This window comes from Cibotium barometz, chromosome 41 (assembly GCF_041138505.1).
Source record: "Cibotium barometz isolate CiBa-2024 chromosome 41, ASM4113850v1, whole genome shotgun sequence".
In the NCBI taxonomy this organism is placed as follows: domain Eukaryota; kingdom Viridiplantae; phylum Streptophyta; class Polypodiopsida; order Cyatheales; family Cibotiaceae; genus Cibotium; species Cibotium barometz.
In genome coordinates, this window is record NC_141086.1 from 23,659,942 (window position 1) to 23,681,383 (window position 21,442).

At 43.8% G+C, this 21,442-nt stretch overlaps 2 protein-coding genes across 2 annotated transcripts in view; both read left to right on the forward strand.

The window, feature by feature from the left end:
• LOC147614793 (dynein-1-beta heavy chain, flagellar inner arm I1 complex-like) overlaps window positions 1-21,442 on the forward strand; it is a 245,393-nt gene that overhangs the window by 137,508 nt on the left and 86,443 nt on the right. The window contains exons 34-38 of the mRNA XM_086780141.1: window positions 10,948-11,332; window positions 11,441-11,800; window positions 11,898-12,293; window positions 12,414-12,566; window positions 17,731-18,029. Coding sequence (XP_086636267.1) covers window positions 10,948-11,332; window positions 11,441-11,800; window positions 11,898-12,293; window positions 12,414-12,566; window positions 17,731-18,029 — 1,593 coding nt within the window. The remainder of the gene's footprint in view (window positions 1-10,947; window positions 11,333-11,440; window positions 11,801-11,897; window positions 12,294-12,413; window positions 12,567-17,730; window positions 18,030-21,442) is intronic.
• LOC147614794 (uncharacterized) lies at window positions 6,467-7,831 on the forward strand. The gene is made up of 2 exons (XM_086779740.1): window positions 6,467-7,436; window positions 7,673-7,831. The coding sequence occupies exons 1-2, from the start codon at window positions 6,471-6,473 to the stop codon at window positions 7,829-7,831; spliced, it is 1,125 nt and encodes a 374-aa protein (XP_086635866.1). The 5' UTR covers window positions 6,467-6,470.

Here is a 21,442-nt window from a genome sequence, read left to right on the forward strand (position 1 = left end):
TCATATACAATGGCTTATCGAGATGGCAAGGATCATATGCTCTCACACACTGGAGCTCTAAAGGGGGAGCGAGCACAGTGGACTACTTGATGGGATCTCCTTCATTGATACCTGATGTGCCGGGTTTCACGATTTCCAGTAGGCCCATTGGCATAGGAGCCGATCATGCATACCTGAGTTTCACACTAGTAGGTAGATTCCCGAGAGATGGGCCAGCCACTCATCTACCTAGGTACCCAAGATATCAGTTTACACATGAGATAGTTGGGGTTTACCGAGATGCAGTATCTGATGGGTTGTTCGCTTTAGACCTGCATAGCCCTCTGGACGAGATCACGAGCCTATCTGGCTAAGCTAGAGGAGGAGAGCTCCCTCCTGCATATATAGATCAAAGAATGAGATCATAAGTGCAATCTTAGAGTTTTTAGAACGGGGTCCAAAAAGGGTATCCAAAGTGATCCATGCTCGAGAAGCAGAATGTATGTCGGAGATGTGATGAATGTAATCATCTCCAAGACCGAGCAGGATGATAGCATAGGCTTTGTCATTTTTGGCAGTGGGAGCATAAGTGATAACTTGCTCAATGTCGGAATCTTCGGGAGCAGCATGGTGAACAACGTCCCAAAGACCTTCTTTCATAAGATGGCACTTGATTTTGATTTGCTAAGTATGAAAGTTGGAGCCATTGAATTTGTCGATAGACATGAGAGAATGAGTAGAAGAGGCCATGTGGGAAGGTCTTACCTCTTGCTAAAATGCAAGGGCAGTGTCTATTCCCTTACAAGATTGCAGAAATGAATGAAAGAAGAGATCCAAACTGTTTTTAGAAGCCGGCTCTCTCACCACTTGTCAAGGCCATAGCATGTGACAGCCCATCGAAGCATGAGGAACTAGCAGTTTGCAGATATGAGGATAAGAAAAGGACTGACCAGCAAACTGAAGGAGACAATGCACAGTACCTTGTAGATTCTTCAAGCAGAAGTGATGCTCGAACTAAACTGCCTTTAGATGATGTGTAGCCTGTAGATGAAGAAACACCGCCTCCAGCAGATAGACATAGGCTGCTGCAGAGGTATAATACAGCTCCTGTGAATAAGTAGTACAAGTGCTGCTCATCCGGAGAGCGAGGCCGACAGTAGCTGTAGGTATGGAGTGATGCGCAACCTGTAGAGGATGAAGCGCAGGCAGCAGCAAACTGAAAACAGGCCGGCGCGCAGGACAGCAAAAAAACTGGCGCAGAGAGTTCAGGCCGGCGCAGCCTGTGCAGAATGTGTATAGGCTGGTCCTACAAGCTGAGCGCAGCTAGGGAGATGGTGGCCTGAAGTTATGGCGGGTAACACAGGGCAGGAGCAGCATGCTCTGATACCATGTAGAGAATATGAAAGCAAGAGCAAAACTAGAAATGAAACAAGAACAAATGAAAGACAAAGAGTTACCTTGAGATGAGTGTAGACAAGACACAAGATTGATGCATTCATTGATGTGACACCTACAATTTATAGGTGAGAAGTACAAGATTGAGTAGACTCACTTATGGGATAAATGTAGAGGTGCCACATGGCACTAGACTCAAGACACAAAGACTGAAACTAGACTAGAGAAATAGTACACCTAGTGTGCACTTATTTCCAACATGATCTACATCATTGGTGATCGATGGTGGTAGATAGCACGAAAGCATAGACAATTATGAGAGAGATGGGAAGGTCTTACCATATTTGGCAGTGTCTAATCCCGTACAAGATAGAGAAGTAAATGAAATTCAGAACTGAGATTTTTGATTTTTCAAGAAATAGAGAGTAGACTGAAAACACTTCTTAGATGGAGAGTGCCTTGAGCTGCTGCCGTAGAGGTTGGTGGAGTAGAAGATGGAGACATGGAAGTTGGAGTGGAGGCCGGAGGAGAAGATGATGAGGCACAAACTGACTGAACAGCAGCACCCGGCCTGGTATAGACAGGAGCTCCACGAACACGCAGCAACGAGAGAATGGCGGGGCAGACAGGAGCGGCCAGAGGCTGAGGAGACAAGCGGGCAGTTCCAGCAGGAGAAGGCGGGGCAGATGCAGCGCAGGCCTTGCTGGAGATGAAGAGGCAGCTTTAGGCGAGCTTGCTGGATGTCGTGGCTCCATGAACAGGCCGGTAAGCTCAAGTAGAGAGGCGGCAGCACCATGATGAACCCCCTCAGCAGCAAGAAGGAGAAGACGGGCAGTTGTTGGCGCAGATCTGGAGTTGCAAGCTGGAGCTGAATCAACAGGCCAAGCAGAGATAGAGGTGCGGCCAGATCTAGAGGGGGCAGCTGCTAAAGCATGGCTCTGATACCATGTTAGAAATCTAGCATGGTATCACACTAAGCTAGAACATGGAGAAGAGTGCAAGAGGAATGAAGCAAAACTGAGAGATGCTTTCCATTGATGTGACCCCTGAATAAATAGGGCCAAGTACAAGACCATGAGCGAGAGTGCTTATGGGATAAATGTAGAGGTGCCACATGGCACACACTCAAGACTCAAGACAAAACTGAAACTAGACAAATGTAGACTAGAGAAATAGTACACCTAGTGTGCACTTATTTCCAACAAATCCTACCAAAGAGGTGTGCAATCGCAGACCAAACCCTCTGTGCTTCCGTGCATTCCCATAAACAATGGTAAACTGACTCTGAAACTCCTGCACATCTAGGGCATGCTAGGCAAGCACCAGTAACATACCTCCACTGATTGGTTGCCAGACCACCATATAGAGAAACCCAGATAAAGGAGGAAATCTGTGCCTTCCTATAACAATGCCACAATCTTCGCCAAAAAACCCTCTGCATTCTGCACCGTATAATTGAAAAAAGGCATGCTTTTCAAAGGGTTATAAGCATCCTTCCACTCCCACTCACCGGGGTCCCAATGCAAATGTCTGATAGGGCAGCCACCATCATATAACCAAAGGCTAACACTCTGTGATCATCCTTGGGGGGGGGGGGGGGGGAGGGGGGTCAACAAAGATGTGCTTCCCTAACCTGCCACCCAACAACTTTGACTGGACGAATCTGGGGGCCCTCAATAAGGTCCTGCACGTCACATCTCGCCAGCTGCCATCCATCCTTTATAGCAAAAAAGACCGGTACATCATCCTCCCTAGGCAAGGGGAGACCCATAACCTGAAGAGGAACACCTGTCCCAGAAAAAACCCCAAACCAAGAATGATTAAGGCCTTCCAAGAAAGATCCAGTAATCCAGTGGTTGGGAATGGCTGCATCAATGTGTGCAATCCTCCGGTTAGAGCCTCTCAAATGCTGCATGAAATCCAATCTCCGTACCTCGGTGAGGCTCAGAAACCTCTTCCAAGCCAGCACTGTGGGGCGTAGGGTCTCCCAGCCAGCCCAAAGAATATGCATAGCTGCCCCAAGTGGCCTACCATGCACATCTAAGATCAAATCATTCCAGAGAATGGGTTGCCGGTTAACTTCCTCCACTGAACGCGGGGGGATGTGTACCAAAAAACTCCTTAGGCAGTCCTAGGCCCGTAGGAGGGACCTAACCAGGGGGGATGAAGGGGAGCGATAAACTGATTCCGAAAAAATAAAGCGTGAGCTGAGAGTCCAGCCACCTCCGCGAACAGGGACACACTTCGTGATTTGCTGCATGAGAAAGTCCTTCCACGGCTCAGTGCCTAGAAGAAAGCCCCTAACAACCAGCTTACAAAGCAAAGCCTTACATTGCAAATCCCCCTTTCTGCTTAGGCTTGATAATGGTTTCCCAAGCAACTCTAGCCCTGGTGTGTGCATTTCCATCAAGCCCTGACCTAAGAAAGTTCCCAATAAGGCGACGAAGCTGGCCAATGCAGCCCTTATGAAAAATCTAGCATGAAGCGATAAACCAAGTCGTGGCTAGCAAAACTTGGTTAACCACCAAAGCTCTAGAGGCCAAGTCGAGCTTCCTCCTACTCCAGTGATGAAGTTTGCTTTTAATGCTTAAGAGCACTAGAGCAAACTGTTGTGCAGGGGAGATGTCAACGCCCACCTGACAACCAAGGTATCTGGCAGAGCATCCTCTCTCAATCCAAGTAAAACCAACATCTGTACCCCAATCTGCAAGAGGAGAATCACTGATCCAAAAACCAACTGACTTATGCCAATTGATAGTAGCTCCTGCTGCTAAACAAAAGGCCTCCAAGGCTGTCCGGAAAGAACATAAACAAGCATGTGAAGCCTCAAGGAACAACACCGTATCATCTGCTAACTCAGAGTCCAAAAACTCTTCCTCGTATAGTTTGTCTTGTTGTACTCATATGTAGAGCCTCATGATCTTGATGTGTTTCACTTTACTACATAATGAGATCTCATTGAGCAAATAAATGTCCACTTCTTTTAATGTTTTTTGAATACTTTGTGTATGTTTAATTATGTGAGTCCTACGGTGTACTGAAGTATATTTGTTTTTTGCGCATTAAGTTGTACACGTGTCGTTTCCTGCCGTTTCCGTTTCCTTTAATTGGCCCGGTCTCGTTTCCTCGACCTGGCCCAGTCCTGGTCCATTTCCCGGTCCTGGTGACTATGGTGAATAGATCCTTCTCTACGCCCCTTTTTTCTAATGGCTTCTCCATATTCAATTCACCACCAAGAATTCAAGAGTCCACCTAGGGAATGTAGCTTAGAAGTTCCTTTCAAAAGGCAATACATTCAGTTGTTTGAATAGGTGCATAAACATTGTGAAGTCCAACTGTGTGCCCATCAACCGAAAAAGTAATGCACTGTGCACTGGATAGGATAACGATACCATGGCCAATCATAAGCGGAAGAAACGATCGATAAACAGATGCAAATACCTCCTCTAGTACCAACAGCACAAGAACAAAAGCTGTGACTTGAAAGAGATTTACCGGATTTGCTGCAGAATCTGTCGATCAGCTTATTTTCCTGGAGGAAGAGAACATCAACAGGGCCATCTGTGATGGTCAAGGAGATTTTCATCTAAATATATCAAAAGATAATGAATTTTGCTGCAAGATCTGAACCTGTGGAGAATATAGCAGAGAGCAAATCAAGGCTGGGTGAGCCACCAAATGGGACGGAGTCTTTGTCCTGGGACTTCAAAAGATCTCTTCACTATCAGGAGTTTCACAAGGACCTATTCCATTTTGAGGAAAAGATTTTATTGCTGTATTAGGAGCCAATGAGGGTGCTACTCCATGTGAAGCTAATGAAGTTCCTGCTTTTATGAGAGGTCTTGGTGATTGTGCTTCGTCTAAAGATGCTTGCTGTGCATTAGCAGGGGGAGGCTATGGCACGACTGGATCTGGTGCACCTGCGGTCCTACCATGCCTAGCAAGATCCTATCTTTGTTAAGATCTGGGGGGGGGTGGGAAGTATCCAGCATATTTTATAGGAGGGTGCCTTTATTTCCTAGGGTGCTTCTTTTTCTTGGGACACTCTCTGGCAAAGTGCCCATAAAGTCTACACATGGGGCATAAGCTGGCCTGCCTGCAATTTCCGTCCTCTGTCTGAATAATGCTCCATCTGGATGCTGGAGCATGTAATGATCTTCCTTAATGTTAGTTTCTTAGACAATGACCCTAACACGAGGCACTTCATGTGCTCTGACAGCCTTGACTGCTGAAAATCGCATGCTTGGTAATCGAGGAACCTCAATGAGCATGTGAAATGCTACTCCAATGGTTGGAAGCAGCTGGTGTTAAGCCTGAGGTAGCTCAGGAAAGCAGAGAAAGATTGGCTAACTCGTCTTATTTTACTTCAGTGGGTGGAATTCCAAGGAGAATAGAACCGGGAAGATCTTCTTTGAACTGAGAGGAAATGGACTTGCTGCTAATACATCTGATGCGTTCTCTGCTGAATTGAAGATAACCTGCCCAAAAGTAGGACATTTGAAATATGAGCGGAGAGGCCTGAAGGAAGAATGAGTAAGTCTTGTCGCTAGTTTGATTTGTTGCAGGATTAGAGCCATGGGATGTGGGCAATGAGAGTGTTGGGAATCCCTAAATCCAAATCTCTTTAGAGCTGGAGCAACTTACCTTGATGCTACTAGCATTATTTGCCATTATCAATCCCCTAGATGTAACATAGATAAATGCAGAGAGAAGAAATTGTGGAAAATAACCGGTGAATGGACTTGATAGGTTTATAAACCCTAGATAGGCTTCATTATGGCTGTAAACCCTAGATAGGCTTCTTTATAAACCCTGGATAGGCTTCATTATTTGCCATTATAAATCCCCTAGATGTAACGTAGATAAATGCAGAGAGAAGAAATTGTGGACAATAACCGGTGAATGGACTTGATAGGTTTATACTTATTTGCTGTACTAATTCTTTCTATTTGCTACTTCCCTAAGTGCTAGGCTTCATTATGGCTGAGTCTGCCCTACATCTCTAGAGGTTTGACAGAAACTCAGTACGAAGGGCTTTGTGTGAATATATGCTCTTGTGTGTGTGTGTGTGTGTGTGTGTGTGTGGCAGAGGCCTGATGCCTCCCTTTCTCTTTGAGGACTGCTCATCTCTTGTACATATTTTCATGCGTGCTTCTCTTAAATGTATTTCTTATAACATACAGGGCCTCTGCAACCAGCATAAATGGAGGCTCCTATGGCATTATATAAATAAAACTCATCCAGATGTTGTGTGTCTGCAAGAGCATAATCAGCATTCTTTTGCTGGCCAGCATGGGTTCTTTTCAGGATATGATATATTTTATGCAGGATCTGAACAATTCTCTGGGTTGTGCATTTTAGCCAGACATGATCTGCAGCCCTGCGTAGCATATAATGATCTTTGTGGCCGATGGATGATTATCCAATGTATGATCAATGGAGAGATTTTTGAAATAGGCTCCTTGTATGCCTCTCAAATTTCAGCTTCCACAGCTCAAATGTGGGACTCCATAAAGCAATATCCTTGGTCCTCAAATGCTCTACTTTGTGGTGACTTCAATAATTCTCCTCACTGGAAGGACAATACCACACATAAATCCCATATGCTGTCCTCTGAAATCCAGCAATGGGAACATATGACTTCATCACTTCATACTGCAGATTTATGGACAGCAACTCACCCTTCAGTTTTGGGATTTACATATCATCATAATGCTTTTACAGAATATTGGGCCAGGCTTGATAGATGGTATCTTATTCATGCTCAGCAATATGATGATTATACATGTCAAATGTGGACTGATTATTCTCAACAACTATCTGATCACACTCCACTTTGGCTCAACCTTTCATTTGGTATGTCTCTGGATGATATGCAGCTCTCTTTAGTCAGACACTTGCAGGTCAATCAATTATATCTTTCTCATGAAAAATTCCAGCAAATGATCAGATTGGCTTGCAGGCCATTGTTATCCCATGCTCAGGAGGATCTGGATTTTGCTTGGAACTCTTTTGTACATCGTATTCAAAATGTCATTAAGGAATATGGAAGATGGTACATGGTAGAAACCAGACAGCATATCCAGTGGGCAAAATCATACAAGCAGTCCTTGGTACAGATTAACCATCAAAGGTCTCTTTCTGCTTCTGAGCAGAATTCATTGTCTTGTGCTTCTTCCATAATTGATGCTAATGATAAACGCAAGCTTTCCAAATGGCAGACAAGGGCTAGAGTTAAACCTATGCTAGATAAGGGTTGTTTCTCGAAATCTTTCTTTCGAAATTTACATGCGTATAGACAAAGTCAATCTATCATGAGAGTCAGGAAACCCGATGGTCTTTGGACCCAGACTTCATCTCAGCTAGAAAAACAATGTCTGGATCATTTTCAGCTTCTTTTTTCTCAACCATCTTCTTCTACACCTCAGGTTGCATTGGCTCGGAGCAGATTTATTGAGCTTGTTTCTCCTATTGTTTCTTTGCAAAAAGCTTCAATGCTGGAAATGTCCTTTTCAGATATTGAATTGGATGAAGCCCTCAAGCATTTGGGTAAACATAAATCCCCTGGCTGGGATGGTTTGACGGTTGAATTTTTTGTAGCCTTCTGGGCTGAATTGAAGGGTCCAATCTTGAAGCTCATTAATGTAGCCTGGCAGCATCAACATCTTCCCTCAGCTTGGAAGCATGGTCTGATTAAGCTTGTGCCCAAAAAACCTCTATGTGAGACAATGGATGACTGGAGGCCTATCACTTTGATGCCTGTTATATATAAACTTATTGCTAAAATGTTGGTACATCGGATAAAGGATATCCTTCATGATGGACTTCATCCCAGGCAATATGGTTTTGTTCCAAGAAGACATATACATGATAATATATCCAATACTCTTATCGCAATGGAATATGCAAAATATTCTGCTCAAGATGTCTTGGTCATGCAGGTGGATGTGGCAAAGGCATTTGATACGGTACAGTGGGATTATGTCTCTCAAATCATGTCTAAACTTGGTTTTGGGCCAAAGCTAGTTAATGTCATATATTGGCTTTACTCAGATTCCACTGCTCAATGCTTTATAGGGAATCATTTGTCTGAGTCTTGGACTCTGGAACGATCAGTTCGACAGGGATGCCCTCTCAGTGCTTTGTTCTATGCTATTGCTTCACATCCTTTGCTTCTTTATATGGATCATCTGGTTGATACTAGACAGTTAGAGGGGCTTCAGATTTCTGGTTCACGGCCTTTCATTGCACAGGCTTATGCAGATGATTCATTCTTCATGCCAAAGAGCAGTCCTCTGGAGCTTTGCCTATTGATGGATACTCTTTCAGATTTCGGGTTGGCAGTTGGTCTAAAAATTAATTTTCAAAAATCAAAACTCTTACCTTTCAAGCATTGTTGACTGGCATGCTATCCTGTGGCCCGGCCAGATTATTTATCCGGAAAACATAGTAAGACATTTGGGTTATCCCATTGGCTGGAAAATCAGAAATAAGCAACAAATATCTTGGGTATTAAACAAAATTCGGGACAAATTAGAATATTGGAAGATCTCCACTTGGCCATTGCACGTACGGCTTCGAATTGTTTAGTCCATTGTTCTAGCTTATGTCCAGTTCTACCTTCCTCTATTACATTGGTCATCTCGAGATCACTCTGGTTTTATGTCTCAGGCCATGGAGATTTTTTGGAAAATAAAAAATCTTTAAGGTTGCTCAAAATGGACCTGCTTTGCTCACCAAGAATGCATGGTGGTTTGAATATTATAAACATCAAATTTCATGTGTTGGCAAGAAAGATCACTATGCTCAAAACCTTTTTTCAACAAGAGCAGCCTTGGTCTATCATGTTGGCAATTTTGTGTGGTCAGATGCGCACAAATGCTTATGGACATTGGCTAGTTGATCCATCGGAAGTAGTACTTGGCAAATTTCAAGGTAAAATCCCTGGTTGTCCATTTTCTACTTGATTCAGGATTGGAAGAAAGTGCTCTCTCGCATCAAATGGTCTCCCCATCCTGCTTCTATAGCTTCCTCGCTTCGAATGGAAAGCCTACATTGGAGTGCTGTTTTTTACTCTCCCCTTGCTGTACAACAACCAATCAGAGCTTACAACCTTATGAAGTTGGGCATCCAGTTCATTGACGACGTGGTAGATACTCAAGGGCATATTCTCTCTTTTCCGGCAGCATGCCAACAATACAATCTTGGGATGCATCATAGACCTATATGGAAAGCTATTGCAGATCTCTTACACCCTTTCATTCCGATTCCAACATTGGATGTAAGAGACAGGCTTCAAGATTGGCATCTTCAGTCTTCAAGTCCAAGATTATCTTCTCAGCCTTTGCATCTATTGACTTCCATACAGGCTTATCGATTGATATTACCTCCTCCATGGATTGCTCATCATGCTAATTCTCTTTGGCATCTGAATAAGTCTTTAGCTTGGTGGAAAGGAAAATTGACATTGATATGGAAGTTGAAAATGCCATTGAAGCAGAGACTCTTTCCTTGGAGATGCATTGTTGGTATTTTTCCAGTGGGAGTGAAATTGGCTCAAAAAAGGATTGCCTCTCCTCTTTGTCCAAGATGTCATCATACTACTGAGAGTATTCCGCATTTATTGTGGTTTTGTTCATATTCCAGAGACCTTCTGGACAAGATCTCCTATTTTTTATCTCTCAGATTTCTTGCACACAGGTTCTACAGGTTTTTCTGGATGTTTGGCAGATTATCAGCTTCTTTGTCACAGTATTCTCTTTTCTTCCATTGGATCAGATACTGGGCCTTATGGAACCTCTGGCTACAGCGAAATCATGCATATCTGAATTCACCCCTTCAGCACCCTTATGAGTTCTTCCGAGCCTCATTGCGGCAGTCCTTATATGATGCCTTACATGAGGAAGATTTGGATGTTTCTTGTATTCAGCTTTTCTTTTACTGTTTCTGATGGATAGGGCATAGGCTCTTTTCTCGAGCACTGCCCTGATGTAAAATGGATGTTTCATAATATAATTTATTCGTTTCACAAAAAAAAAAGTGTGTGTGTGAGAGAGCATATCTTGATACAGAGTTCGACACCCACTATTGGGCACTGATGACGTTAGTGGGGATGTCGTAGTATCTAGTCCATTCTATGCATAATGGAGTTGATAGTTATATAATCTTGTGGGTTGACTACCATGAGAATATAACATGCACGTTCCTAAAAGGTGAATTTGGGCATGTTCCTGGATTCGTCTAGGTATATTATAAACCCTAGATAGCCTATGTGCATGTACCTCTTGAACATGCTAAGCTGTCAGATGGTCAACAATAGTCCAGGTTGAATCCAGTGGAACGTGAGGCGGTCTAAATGGGAAAGAAGGTACCTGTGCCAAAGTCACAGCCTGAGCCACGTCACTCTGCAGACGAAAATCATATTTTGTAGGCATGATCTTGTGTGCATTTTATCAGTCTTTATGGCTATAACTGGAATGCATTTTTTATTTTCCCGAATCTGTTTTTAAATTTTCACAGATAGACTGTCTATCTATATGATAATCTCAAATTCCACGTGGATTTTTATTGCAGATATGTCATTGTTTTCAATTGTTCAGATGGTGTGGACTATAAAATGACGGCCACAATGTTCTCGGGAATCGCTCAAACAGGAGCCTGGATATGCCTTGATGAATTCAACCGTATCGAAGTAGAAGTTCTCTCTGTGGTTGCCACACAGATTGCTTCCATCATGTCTGCAATAAAAGCAGGCCTATCACGCTTCATTTTCCGAGGGATGGAAATAAGGCTTATACCCACGTGTGGAATATTTGTTACTATGAATCCAGGATATGCAGGCCGAAGCGAGTTACCTGAGAATCTAAAGGCAATGCTTCGTCCGGTTTCCATGATGGTCCCTGATTTCACACTAATTGCAGAAAATATGCTGTTTAGTGAAGGTTTCAGGAGTGCCAAGGTAAATTGATTAACCTAGATAGAGTTCCAAATGAGCTAAAAAGCTTCAAGATCTTTTCAAGCACTTCAATTTCTCTACTTAGGAGCTTATTGTGCGGAAAAACCGCAGGTTCTTGCTAAAAAGCTTATTGCAATCATGGAGCTATCACAGAGACAGCTTTCGAAGCAAGATCATTACGATTATGGACTTCGTTCCTTTGTTATTCCGATAGCTAGAGCTGCTGGTGCAACTAAACGTACTGATCCAGAGATGGTGGAGGAACTGATCCTTATGGGTGCCATGAGAGATCTGATCATGCCTAAACTTATCTATGCAGATATTCCTCTTTTTAATGCACTTCTTTCTGATCTGTTCCCTGGGGTTGAACTGCCCCAAAAGGAAAGTGATGTGCTTAGGAGAGCAATTGAACAAGAGCTTGCTGCTCAGGGCCTACAAGTAATCCATGATTTTGTCACTAAGATCCTGCAAGTAAGCTGGGAGAAGCTTAGCATAAAATATGGATAGGAAAAAATGTTCACGTTTTGAACTCTACATAATATATTTTTTTGTACACAATACTTTTCAGGTCTATGACTGTATGCTAGCTAGGCATGGAAACATGCTGGTAGGCAGGACAGGCTCTGGAAAAACAGTCTCATGGAAGGCCCTTCAACGTGCTCAGTGGCGCCTCAAAGATCAAGGGGTTGAAGGTTTCGAGCATGTTCATGTGCATATGATCAACCCTTTATCTCTTTCCAATGATGAAATATATGGTTCATTTAACAGATTGACGAATGAATGGACTGATGGAATACTCTCAAATATCACAAGAAAAGTGTGTAGTGACGAATCACCAGATAAAAAATGGATATTGTTTGATGGACCCGTGGATACTTTATGGATTGAATCCATGAACAGTCTTCTGGATGACAACAAAATTCTCACGTTATTGAATGGAGAACGTATCTCTATGCCATCCCAAGTAAGTAAAAATATTCTCCACTTAGTATGTTCACATTCTGAAAAAGTTAAAAGGATATGACACAATGATTCCATGCACCTGATTCGCGTGGAGTCTTAACACTAAAAGTAAAATCTTCAGGTGTCGTTGCTTTTCGAAGTAGAGGACCTTTCTCAAGCTTCCCCTGCTACAGTAAGCCGTGCAGGTATGATATACTTAAACGTTGAAGACTTGAAATGGTGGCCTTATGCTGATTCGTGGCTCCAGCGCAAAGTTGCCGCAGGTTGTGATCAGGTAAAGCCACTTGCTTGTGATCAGGTAAGTGATTTTAAGACTTCTTTCCAATCTTTTAGGATGATATGGTCATTTTAAGTGTCTACTAGTGACTAATTGAACAAAGATTCTATGTTGTACAGCTAGAACCACACCTTTTGAAAAGCATGCATTTGACCCTTGTTCAGACAAGCACAACCCGTGTCAAAACTTCTCTCACCACTAGCTTGTGGAGCCTAGGAATTCATCCTTCGAGAAAGGGGCATCCAGGGAAGAACACATAGCATCTGTAATGAGCTTGGGCATGCACTCCCAGACTTTCTGTCGTGCCACATCTCTCGGAGGAGAGGGCACCCCTGCAGTCAACAAGACCGATAAAAATCTAAAGCAATACCCCTTACCTTGTCGGGCTCAATCTGAACCTCAACCTGTGAATCCTGCAAATACCTCACAGAATCCCTGCTATGGGAAAGCCTGTGCACTGAAAAAAACTCTTTGTTGCATCCGCCACCCATCTGAGTCCAAAAAGCCTTGTTCGCATGAAACGCGAACTCAGCCCTCTTGTCCATGGCCAACTGCAGCTCTGCTCTAACTGTGGTCAAGAGGTCTGTAATCCAAGACGCATGTGGATGCTTTTCATGTTCCCTCTGAAGAGCAGCAATCCTACGCCTAATAGCTCTCTCCTTGTCCAGAGCCTCCTTCTTCTTGGACAAGGCAGCGCTATGATAATGATGGCTGGTCCTCTCAAGAGCCAGTGCAATATTATGATGAGGATCAGGACCATCACAAGATCTCCATATCTCTCTGATCTCAAGGGAGATGTCAACATCTAGATAAAGAGAGTCAGGGATACGGACACGGGGAGAGGCCGAGCGAGCCCCAAGCTTCCTGAGACAAAACGACGGGGCAATGATCGGATTTGGTGGTGCCAGGCATGATAGCAATGGTGCCTCCTCTGTCCAGGGACCAATTATCCACATAAAATGCAAAGATGCTCTCAACTCCCCTCCTACAATTATGCCAAGAGAAAGATAAGGAATTTGGCCTTCTCTGGAAGTCATCCTCAGTCCAGCAATCCTTGCCAAAGAAAGAGAGCATGAACCTCTCCCATGAGGCTCGCTCCAAAGGGTGTAAACCCCCTTCGCGTCGACCCTTCTTGTCAGAAGGTTGCTCAACCATATTGAAGTCTCCTCCCACTATCCAATGATCAACCTGGGGAATGACATTTGTAATGGTGTTCCAAAAGGCCACCCTTTCACCTCTCACATTAGGTGCATAAATATTGAAGATTCCCAATTTCTGACCCTTATACATGATCAAGATCCACTGCGCTCTAGCAGGGATGATAACACCGTGCCGAATAACATGAGGCATAACAGATGCTGCCACTGAAATGCAAACACTCCCTCTAGTCCCAACAGCCGACCAGAAGGTGTGGCCAGAAAGCATCTTACCAGTTTTGCCACACTGAGATCTATCCAATTTGTGTTCTTGCAACAAAAGTATATCCATAGACCCTCCTGTGACAGCAGGGTGAAGCTGGTCCTTCAGAAGACGCTTCCTACCACGGGTGGGAAGCCCTCCAACGCCTTGAACATTCCATGAGACGATTCTCATGGAAGAGAAGAGGGTTTGACCCCTGATCTAAGAAGACGATGGGCAGCCTGAGGACGCAATGCTGGAGGACGGGATAATCCACGTGGCAAAGTCCACTTACATGTCCTTGTCCGGGGCCCTGCACAGTACCTGCATATGTACGATAAACTTGTGCGCCCTGCGGGGCATCAAGGGCAATGGCATCATGCTGAAAATCCTGCAACACATGATCCCCACTGCGCTGAGCATCCTGCATATCGCCCCCTCCAAGTAGAGAGGACTCAACAAAATCATCATGATCTGATATATCATCACGGTGCAAAGAAGCATGAGCTGATACATCCCTCTGCCCAGAAACATCATCTATCTGAGGTGCAAGATCCGAGGAGGTCTTCCCATCAATCGCACCAGGGGGGCGGGCGTGAGAGACAGCTCGCTACACCTGGAGGATTGTAGGACGAGAAGGATCCAAGGGAGGTGGCGCGTGAGAAGCACGCTTGTGAGGCCTCGTGCGACCCCGAGCCCGAGGGCAATCTCGAGCAAAGTGACCCTGTTGGTGACAAACCCGGCACTGATCGGGTTTACCTGCAATCTACATACGTTGCTTCAAAAGACGACTAGGGCCTGGAAGCAAAACATAGTCCTCAAAAAGCTCACAATCACGGGCAAGAACCATGACCCTGGGGATAGCATCCGCCGAGGCAGTAACCACCTGGGCAAAAGATGTTGGCAAAGCGTGGAGGGGGGGCACTTGAAGAACCAGCCCAAAGGCGAACCCGATGTGCTCTAGCATAGGCCAATATGTGCAAGGTAGACCTGGGAATCTGAGAGTAATCGAGAAACGGTTCCGGTCTTCCTCATCAACAGGCTCAAAATAGCTGGAGTAGGGAAGAAAAAAGATTTCCCTCAGGCCCAATGGTAAAGGGCTGCCCTTCAAAACCTCTGAGGCTACGTCCTCAGAATCAAAATCCACCTGGAAGAAACCTCTTCCAAGCAACCCGACATCGCGAAAGTGTGGAGCGAGGTCGGAAGGCAAAGCCTCCACAGGACCCAATCCCGAGCCTGGAGACGGGAAGGGTGAGATCCAAAGATTCTGGCAATGAGGGTCGTTTTGGAGTCTTTCTCGATTTTGGCGAAGAGGACCGCGAGCTCGTCTTCGGAAAAAACAATGGTTCGCCCGGCCGAGGGAGAATGATTAGCCATGATGCTAATCGAAAAAGAAGGCCGACTTGAACCCGGATGAGGAGAAATCCGAACCAAGGGGAAGAGGCAGGCAAGGAGGCGAAAGAAAGGAAGGGAGGGAGTGAAAAAAAACAAAAAGATAAAAGAAGAAAAGAAACAAGAAAAAAGAAAAAGAGAAAAAAAAGAAAAAAAAAGAAAGAAAGGAAGAAAAAAGAAAAAAGAAAAAAGAAAAAAGAAAAAAGAAAAGAAAAGAAACGAAAGAAAAAAGAAAAGAAATGAAATGAAAGAAAAAAAAAGAAAGAAAAAAACGGGAATCTGGAAACACACGCGAAGGGATGAGGCGGAGGAAGAGGCAGGGGCGACCACCAGAGGAGGAATGATGGGAGGCGGAGGAGATGTTCGCTGCGCAGAGGGATGAGGCGGAGGAATGATGGGAGGCAGAGGAAAGAATGGGCGATGTAGGCACAAAGGTGGAGAAGGACAGAGGGAAGCAGAGGAGGGAAGGGGCATAGAGGCAACACAGGCACAGGGGCGCACGCAGGGTTTGGGGAGCTTACACGGTCATTCGCTGGTCAATTTTGGTTCGAAAGAAGATTAGGTACTTGCATTGGGACCCCGGTGAGTGGATGTGGAGGGTTGCTACCAACCTGATGAAAAGTATGCCTTTGTTTGGTTATACTGTGTGGAATGCCAGCCATCTTGGTCTAGGTCACATTCAGGGAGTCCCTATTGTTAGACCTCATTGGGAGCCTGATGGTATGATACCCAACATTCAGAGGACATTTTGGAGGAGGTTATGGCACTCTTATAGGAGGACACATATATCCTCCCTTATTTTGTTTTCTCTTCTTGGTGGCCTTGACACCAACTAGTGGAGATCGCTTGTCGGTGTTAGTCTGGCATCTGAGAAATGTGGAGGAGATTAAAGACGGTTTACCATTGCTTATGGGAGTGCAGGGAAGCACAGAGGATTGGATTGCGATAGGACATCTCCTTGGAAGGATGCTTTCATTTCTTTTGGTGCTATGATTTGGCTGACATAGTTGGGCCCACAGCTCAGGTATGAGGGGAAGGTCATGGATCTGGTCATTATGATCAGTCAGGGAATCATGTGGCGGTAACATCTTTAGGACACACTGGAGTCAGGATACGTCCCCAAGCACCGAGGTTGGAAATTTGGAAGGCTAGATGCATTGAGGGCATTGAGGGCAATTTGGTTTAGGAGTCACAGTGCATTTGTAGGATTTGGAGTGATATCATCCACACCCTCATGGCCACTTGAGCCAGAATCCACGGATGTTCAAGGGTTGCGTAGAGAAAGCGCGGCCAATTTATGAGTGAGTGGGATTATGGCATCTTTTTCACTGCCACTGATATGGGAACTTGTTGGCAGCACAAGGTACCGGATTGGTTGAGATTTCCACCTTGTTTGGTTTGAAATCTCCCTCTTGTATATTTTTTCATACTTAATAGAAGTTTCCTCTGGGAAATAAAAAGAAGGGAAAAAAAATCAACATGATTTTTGTAGCTGAAGCAGATAAAGGATTTTTACCTGAGATGCTAAAGAATGTAGTTGGGCTGGCTTTTGCTGCCATAGAATTATCTTCAAATCCTCTCCTACATAGCAACGAGGTTATGGTTGTGTCATTCTAAAGTCATAAGAAGTTACTGACACACAGTGTTACTCAGGGACACATGAACTTCCAAGAGCAAGCCTAACGCTCAAAGTGCAAATAAACAGAGATGAAGAATAGTGCTGAATTTCTCGATAAAAACTCATTATAGCATATGTCTTTTGCTTCCTAGCTGTGTTCTCTTGTGAAGGGAGCTTTGATGGGTGAACAGAAACTGCTGAGACGGAGGCTGTATGCAGCGGGAATTCAAGGGCACACTTACAGGTAAAGAAGATTTGTGATTCTTGAATGTTGAGATGTGCTAGGGTCTATATATAGCCAGACAAGCACAACAGTGGACCATCTTGAGATGTATCGAAGACTCAAAGCAGCGTCGAGACTCAGGAGGAATCAATCTACATCCATTACTGAGGGGATGAGACACAAAGTACAGAGAAAGCCCAAAATATGGAACCCATATAGGCAGGCATTTAAATCTCAAACCTCTCTGGTACCGTGGTTGGACCCCTGAAAGGAGAGATTCTTAGCTGCCTAGGCCCTATAAACTCCTGTTGTCTCAAGCAAGAGTTAGTGCACAGTTTTCCTAGAGGGGTAGGCATTCAAAATTCATTAATATTGTACTTGGATCCATTCTTATTTCAAAGATGTATCTTGTGCATTTTTGCTGGAATACTCTGATACTACTCTTATACTTCTCAATTTTAGTGTTAATTATTAGATTATTGTGTATTGTAGGTATTAATAATCAGAAAAATGTGTTGTTTTGGACTCAGGTTCTTGTAAAAACAGTACGTTCATTACTTGAAAAATATGTTGACAGAGCCTCTGCATTTCAAAAGAAAAACTGCAAGGAATTAGTGCCAACAGACAGCTTGTGTTGTCTCATTACTCTTTGCAGTCTTTTTGATGCGTTAGCAACCTCAGAAAATGGTATCTCGCCTCAAGAAGGGGACAATTATGTTCCCATGATAGAAAACTGGTTTCTATTTGTATTGATCTGGTCCATTGGAGCAAGCCTTGATGAAGAAGGCAGAACGAAGTTTGACATTTTCCTTCGAGAGATGGATCCAAGGTACTATTAGCTCAATCATTTTCTCTTAGTAAGGTTCTTTCAAGGACATGATAGATGGAAAGAGTCTTAGTAGAATTTCATGTAAAAGAAAATGTAAAAAGTTTAACTTTGTGATAATTACTATGCCATTCTAGCCTAGACATGCAATTTGAGAGCTCATATGACGTAATGTGGTTATAATTTAGACATAGGCATGCAAGCTATGTGTGATTTTTATCAAATTGCGATCTTTGAAAATGAGTCATGAATAAAAAGCTTGAATTTTATTTCTTACTCAATTCTTTTGTGAGTGTCAGTTCCAAAAGTACACCTACTTGAAAATTGAGGGTTTGTTGCTTAAGAACACCAAAGGATATTCCATCCTGTCCACTAACTTTCCGTCAAAATCAACCCAAGTTTACACAAAGTAGTGAACATTTTGTTGCTAGTGTCCTCCTAGTTAAGATAATCTTTATTATACTTATTACACACGAGCCTTAAAGTTGAATTCTATCAGGGTTAACCTTAGATCTAGTCAATGATGCAATTTCTCTTCTACTCTATACTGTATACATAGCACAAGCACACACAGATCTTTGTTTGCATATCGTACTGCATCAACCTTGTTTAAATTAATTTAATTGTAAGATCTTGCATCAACCTTGTTTAAATTAATTTAATTGTTAAGATCTTACAGGCCAAGTTTTTCGTCTAATAAAAGTGAAATTTTCGTTCATTATGGATCAAAATTTCTCTTTTTTCGGACAAAATTTTACTCTCATGATAAAAACGTCAATGTGTCCGAAATTTCGGATTCTAGAATCCATTTTGTCAACAAAGTGGATTTTGGAATCCAAATTTGCATCAATTTTTCAAAATGACGCTGATGTCATTTTCATGGCTCAAAATCTAACTGTTATAAACTAGAAATTGTGTTTTTGCAAAGACGATAACTCTAAATCGAACTGTTAGATCAAAATAAAGTAAATTGATAAATTGTAACACTCACTACCATCTAAAATTTGATTGTTTGCATACAACAATCACTGCTACAAGCCGGAATAGAATAGAATTACCCCAATATGTAGAGTGATTTCAAACACTGAGGATCATCATGATGCCATGAGAGACCTGTGGGACTAGAGGAAAAGAAAATGCCATGGTCCCACTCCTGCATAAATACAACGCGCTTTGCCTGCGCGGAACGAGAGGACCCTTGAATACGAGCCCAAGTAGCCATGAGAGTATGGATGATATCAACCCATATAGTACTAATGCATAGAGACCCAAAAATTTGGACACCCTCAATAGCCTCCGTGCATCGAGCTCTCCAGATGTGCCATGCTGTAATACTGGCAACAATCTCCCTCCTGTGTCTGGGAAGTGTATAATCAGAGTGAGGGACATCCTGCAATAAACTATGCTGGGCAATACCTCTACGAATGAAAAAAGTAGAGTCTGTATCACTGCCCTCTCAGAAAAGCTGTGCACTAGATTGGGAAAGCCAAGCAACTACCCCCCAAGTCACATGCATGGCGGAGCCACTCAATTTGCCCATAAGTTGGGCTATAGAACCCCAAATATGTTGTGTGGTGCTGCATCCCCATAAACAATGCTGTACGGTCTTAGAATCTGCAGCACATGCCGGGCAAGTAGGTGCTACACCGAAAACCAATCTCCACTGATTGGTGGGAAGACCACCATGTAAAAATAACCAAAAGAAATGAGAGATCTCGCTCGTTATGTATGAATGCCAAAGCCTATGCCAATATCTGCACTGTATCATTGGAGAGATATCATAACTCTCCCAATGAGGCCTGAGAGTAGGGATCCTATGCATCTGTCGAGTGAGGAGAAGCCTGGCGTTCTGGATCGTGAAACTGAAAAAGGGAAGGTTTTTCAATGGATCGAAGGCATCAATCCACTCCCACTCTCCTGGATCCCACTGAAGATATCTGATAGGACTGCCACCATATAGCCCCAAACGCCAAGAGCCCTGAGTCACTATTTGAGGAGAAGGATCAATGAACCAATGCTTCCCCGAACGACCAACAATCCTCATTGGACTAAGCCTAGTATCCGGGATGATCCCCTCCATGCTACATCTCCTCAATCTCCCTCCAGGCATGATAGAATAGATGATGCAATCTGTAGCCTCTTGGTTTGGGAGAGCAATGATGTGCAGAGGTATGCCTATCCTTGAAAAGACTCCCAGCCAACTCAGATGATAGTCTCCATAAAAGGTCCTAGAGAGCCACACATGCGGAATAGCTGCATCAATTTGATCAATACATATGCAAGAGCCCCTAAGATGCTGAATGGATGCAGCTCTCCGATCCACCGGAAGACTCTTAAAGGTCTTGCAAGCAACAACTGTGTATGCACATCTCACACATCTTGACCATTGCATGTAATGAGATGAACCAAGTGGCCGACTAGCCTCAATCTTGATGAACTCGTTCCACATAATAGGTTGTCGGTCAGCCTCATCCAAAGACCTAGGAAGCCTTTGTTGCAAAAACGGTCTTACGCTTCTCCATGCTCTGATAATGGCTGCAATAAGAGGGGAATATGGTGCCTTGATATCAGCCTCTGCGAATAAAAACCGTGTGCTGGGCAACCAATCTCTCCCAACACAAGGTGTAAAATCCTTCCAAGGCTCAGTGCTTGGTAGGAAACCTTTGACCACAAGTTTGCAGAGCAATGCCCTGCACTGAATATCCGGATCAATAATATGTAGCCCCCCCTCTCGTCTGGGCTGAATAACTGTGAGACAAACTACCGTGGCATGAGTGTCTGTGGTGTCGTCCAAACCCGACCAAAGAAAATTGTGGATCAATCTCCGCATTTGACCAATGCACGCACGAGAGAAGCACCAACAAGAGTCAATAAACCAAGCCGAGGCTAGCAATACCTAATTAGCCACCAAAGCTCTGGAGGCTAAATCTAATCTCCTAGAGCTCCAATGAAGAAGCTTGTTTTGGATACTCATAAGTACCGGAGCGTACTGTTGTGCGGGAGAAATATCAACCCCAACCTGGGATCCCAAATATCTAGTAGTGCATCCTATATTGATCCAAGTAAACCCAAGCTTTGTACCCCAAGCAACCCTTGGTGAGTCACTAATCCAAAAACCAACAGATATGTGCTAATTAATTAGTGCCCCTACTGCCAAACAAAACTCTTCTAGTGCTACCCGGAAGGAACATTATCATATGTGTGAGGCATCCAAGAACATGGATGTGTCATCAGTTAAATCAGAGTCAACCAGCTCCTCTTGACTATGAAGAGGCAACCTCAATCGAGAAATACCAACAGTGAAGCAGAGGAAGATGCTCATGGCCTCTGCAACTATGATATATAATAACGGGGCTAAAGGGCAACCCTGCCGTATAGAGTGAGAGATCTGAAACCGCTCTCCTCTATTACCACAA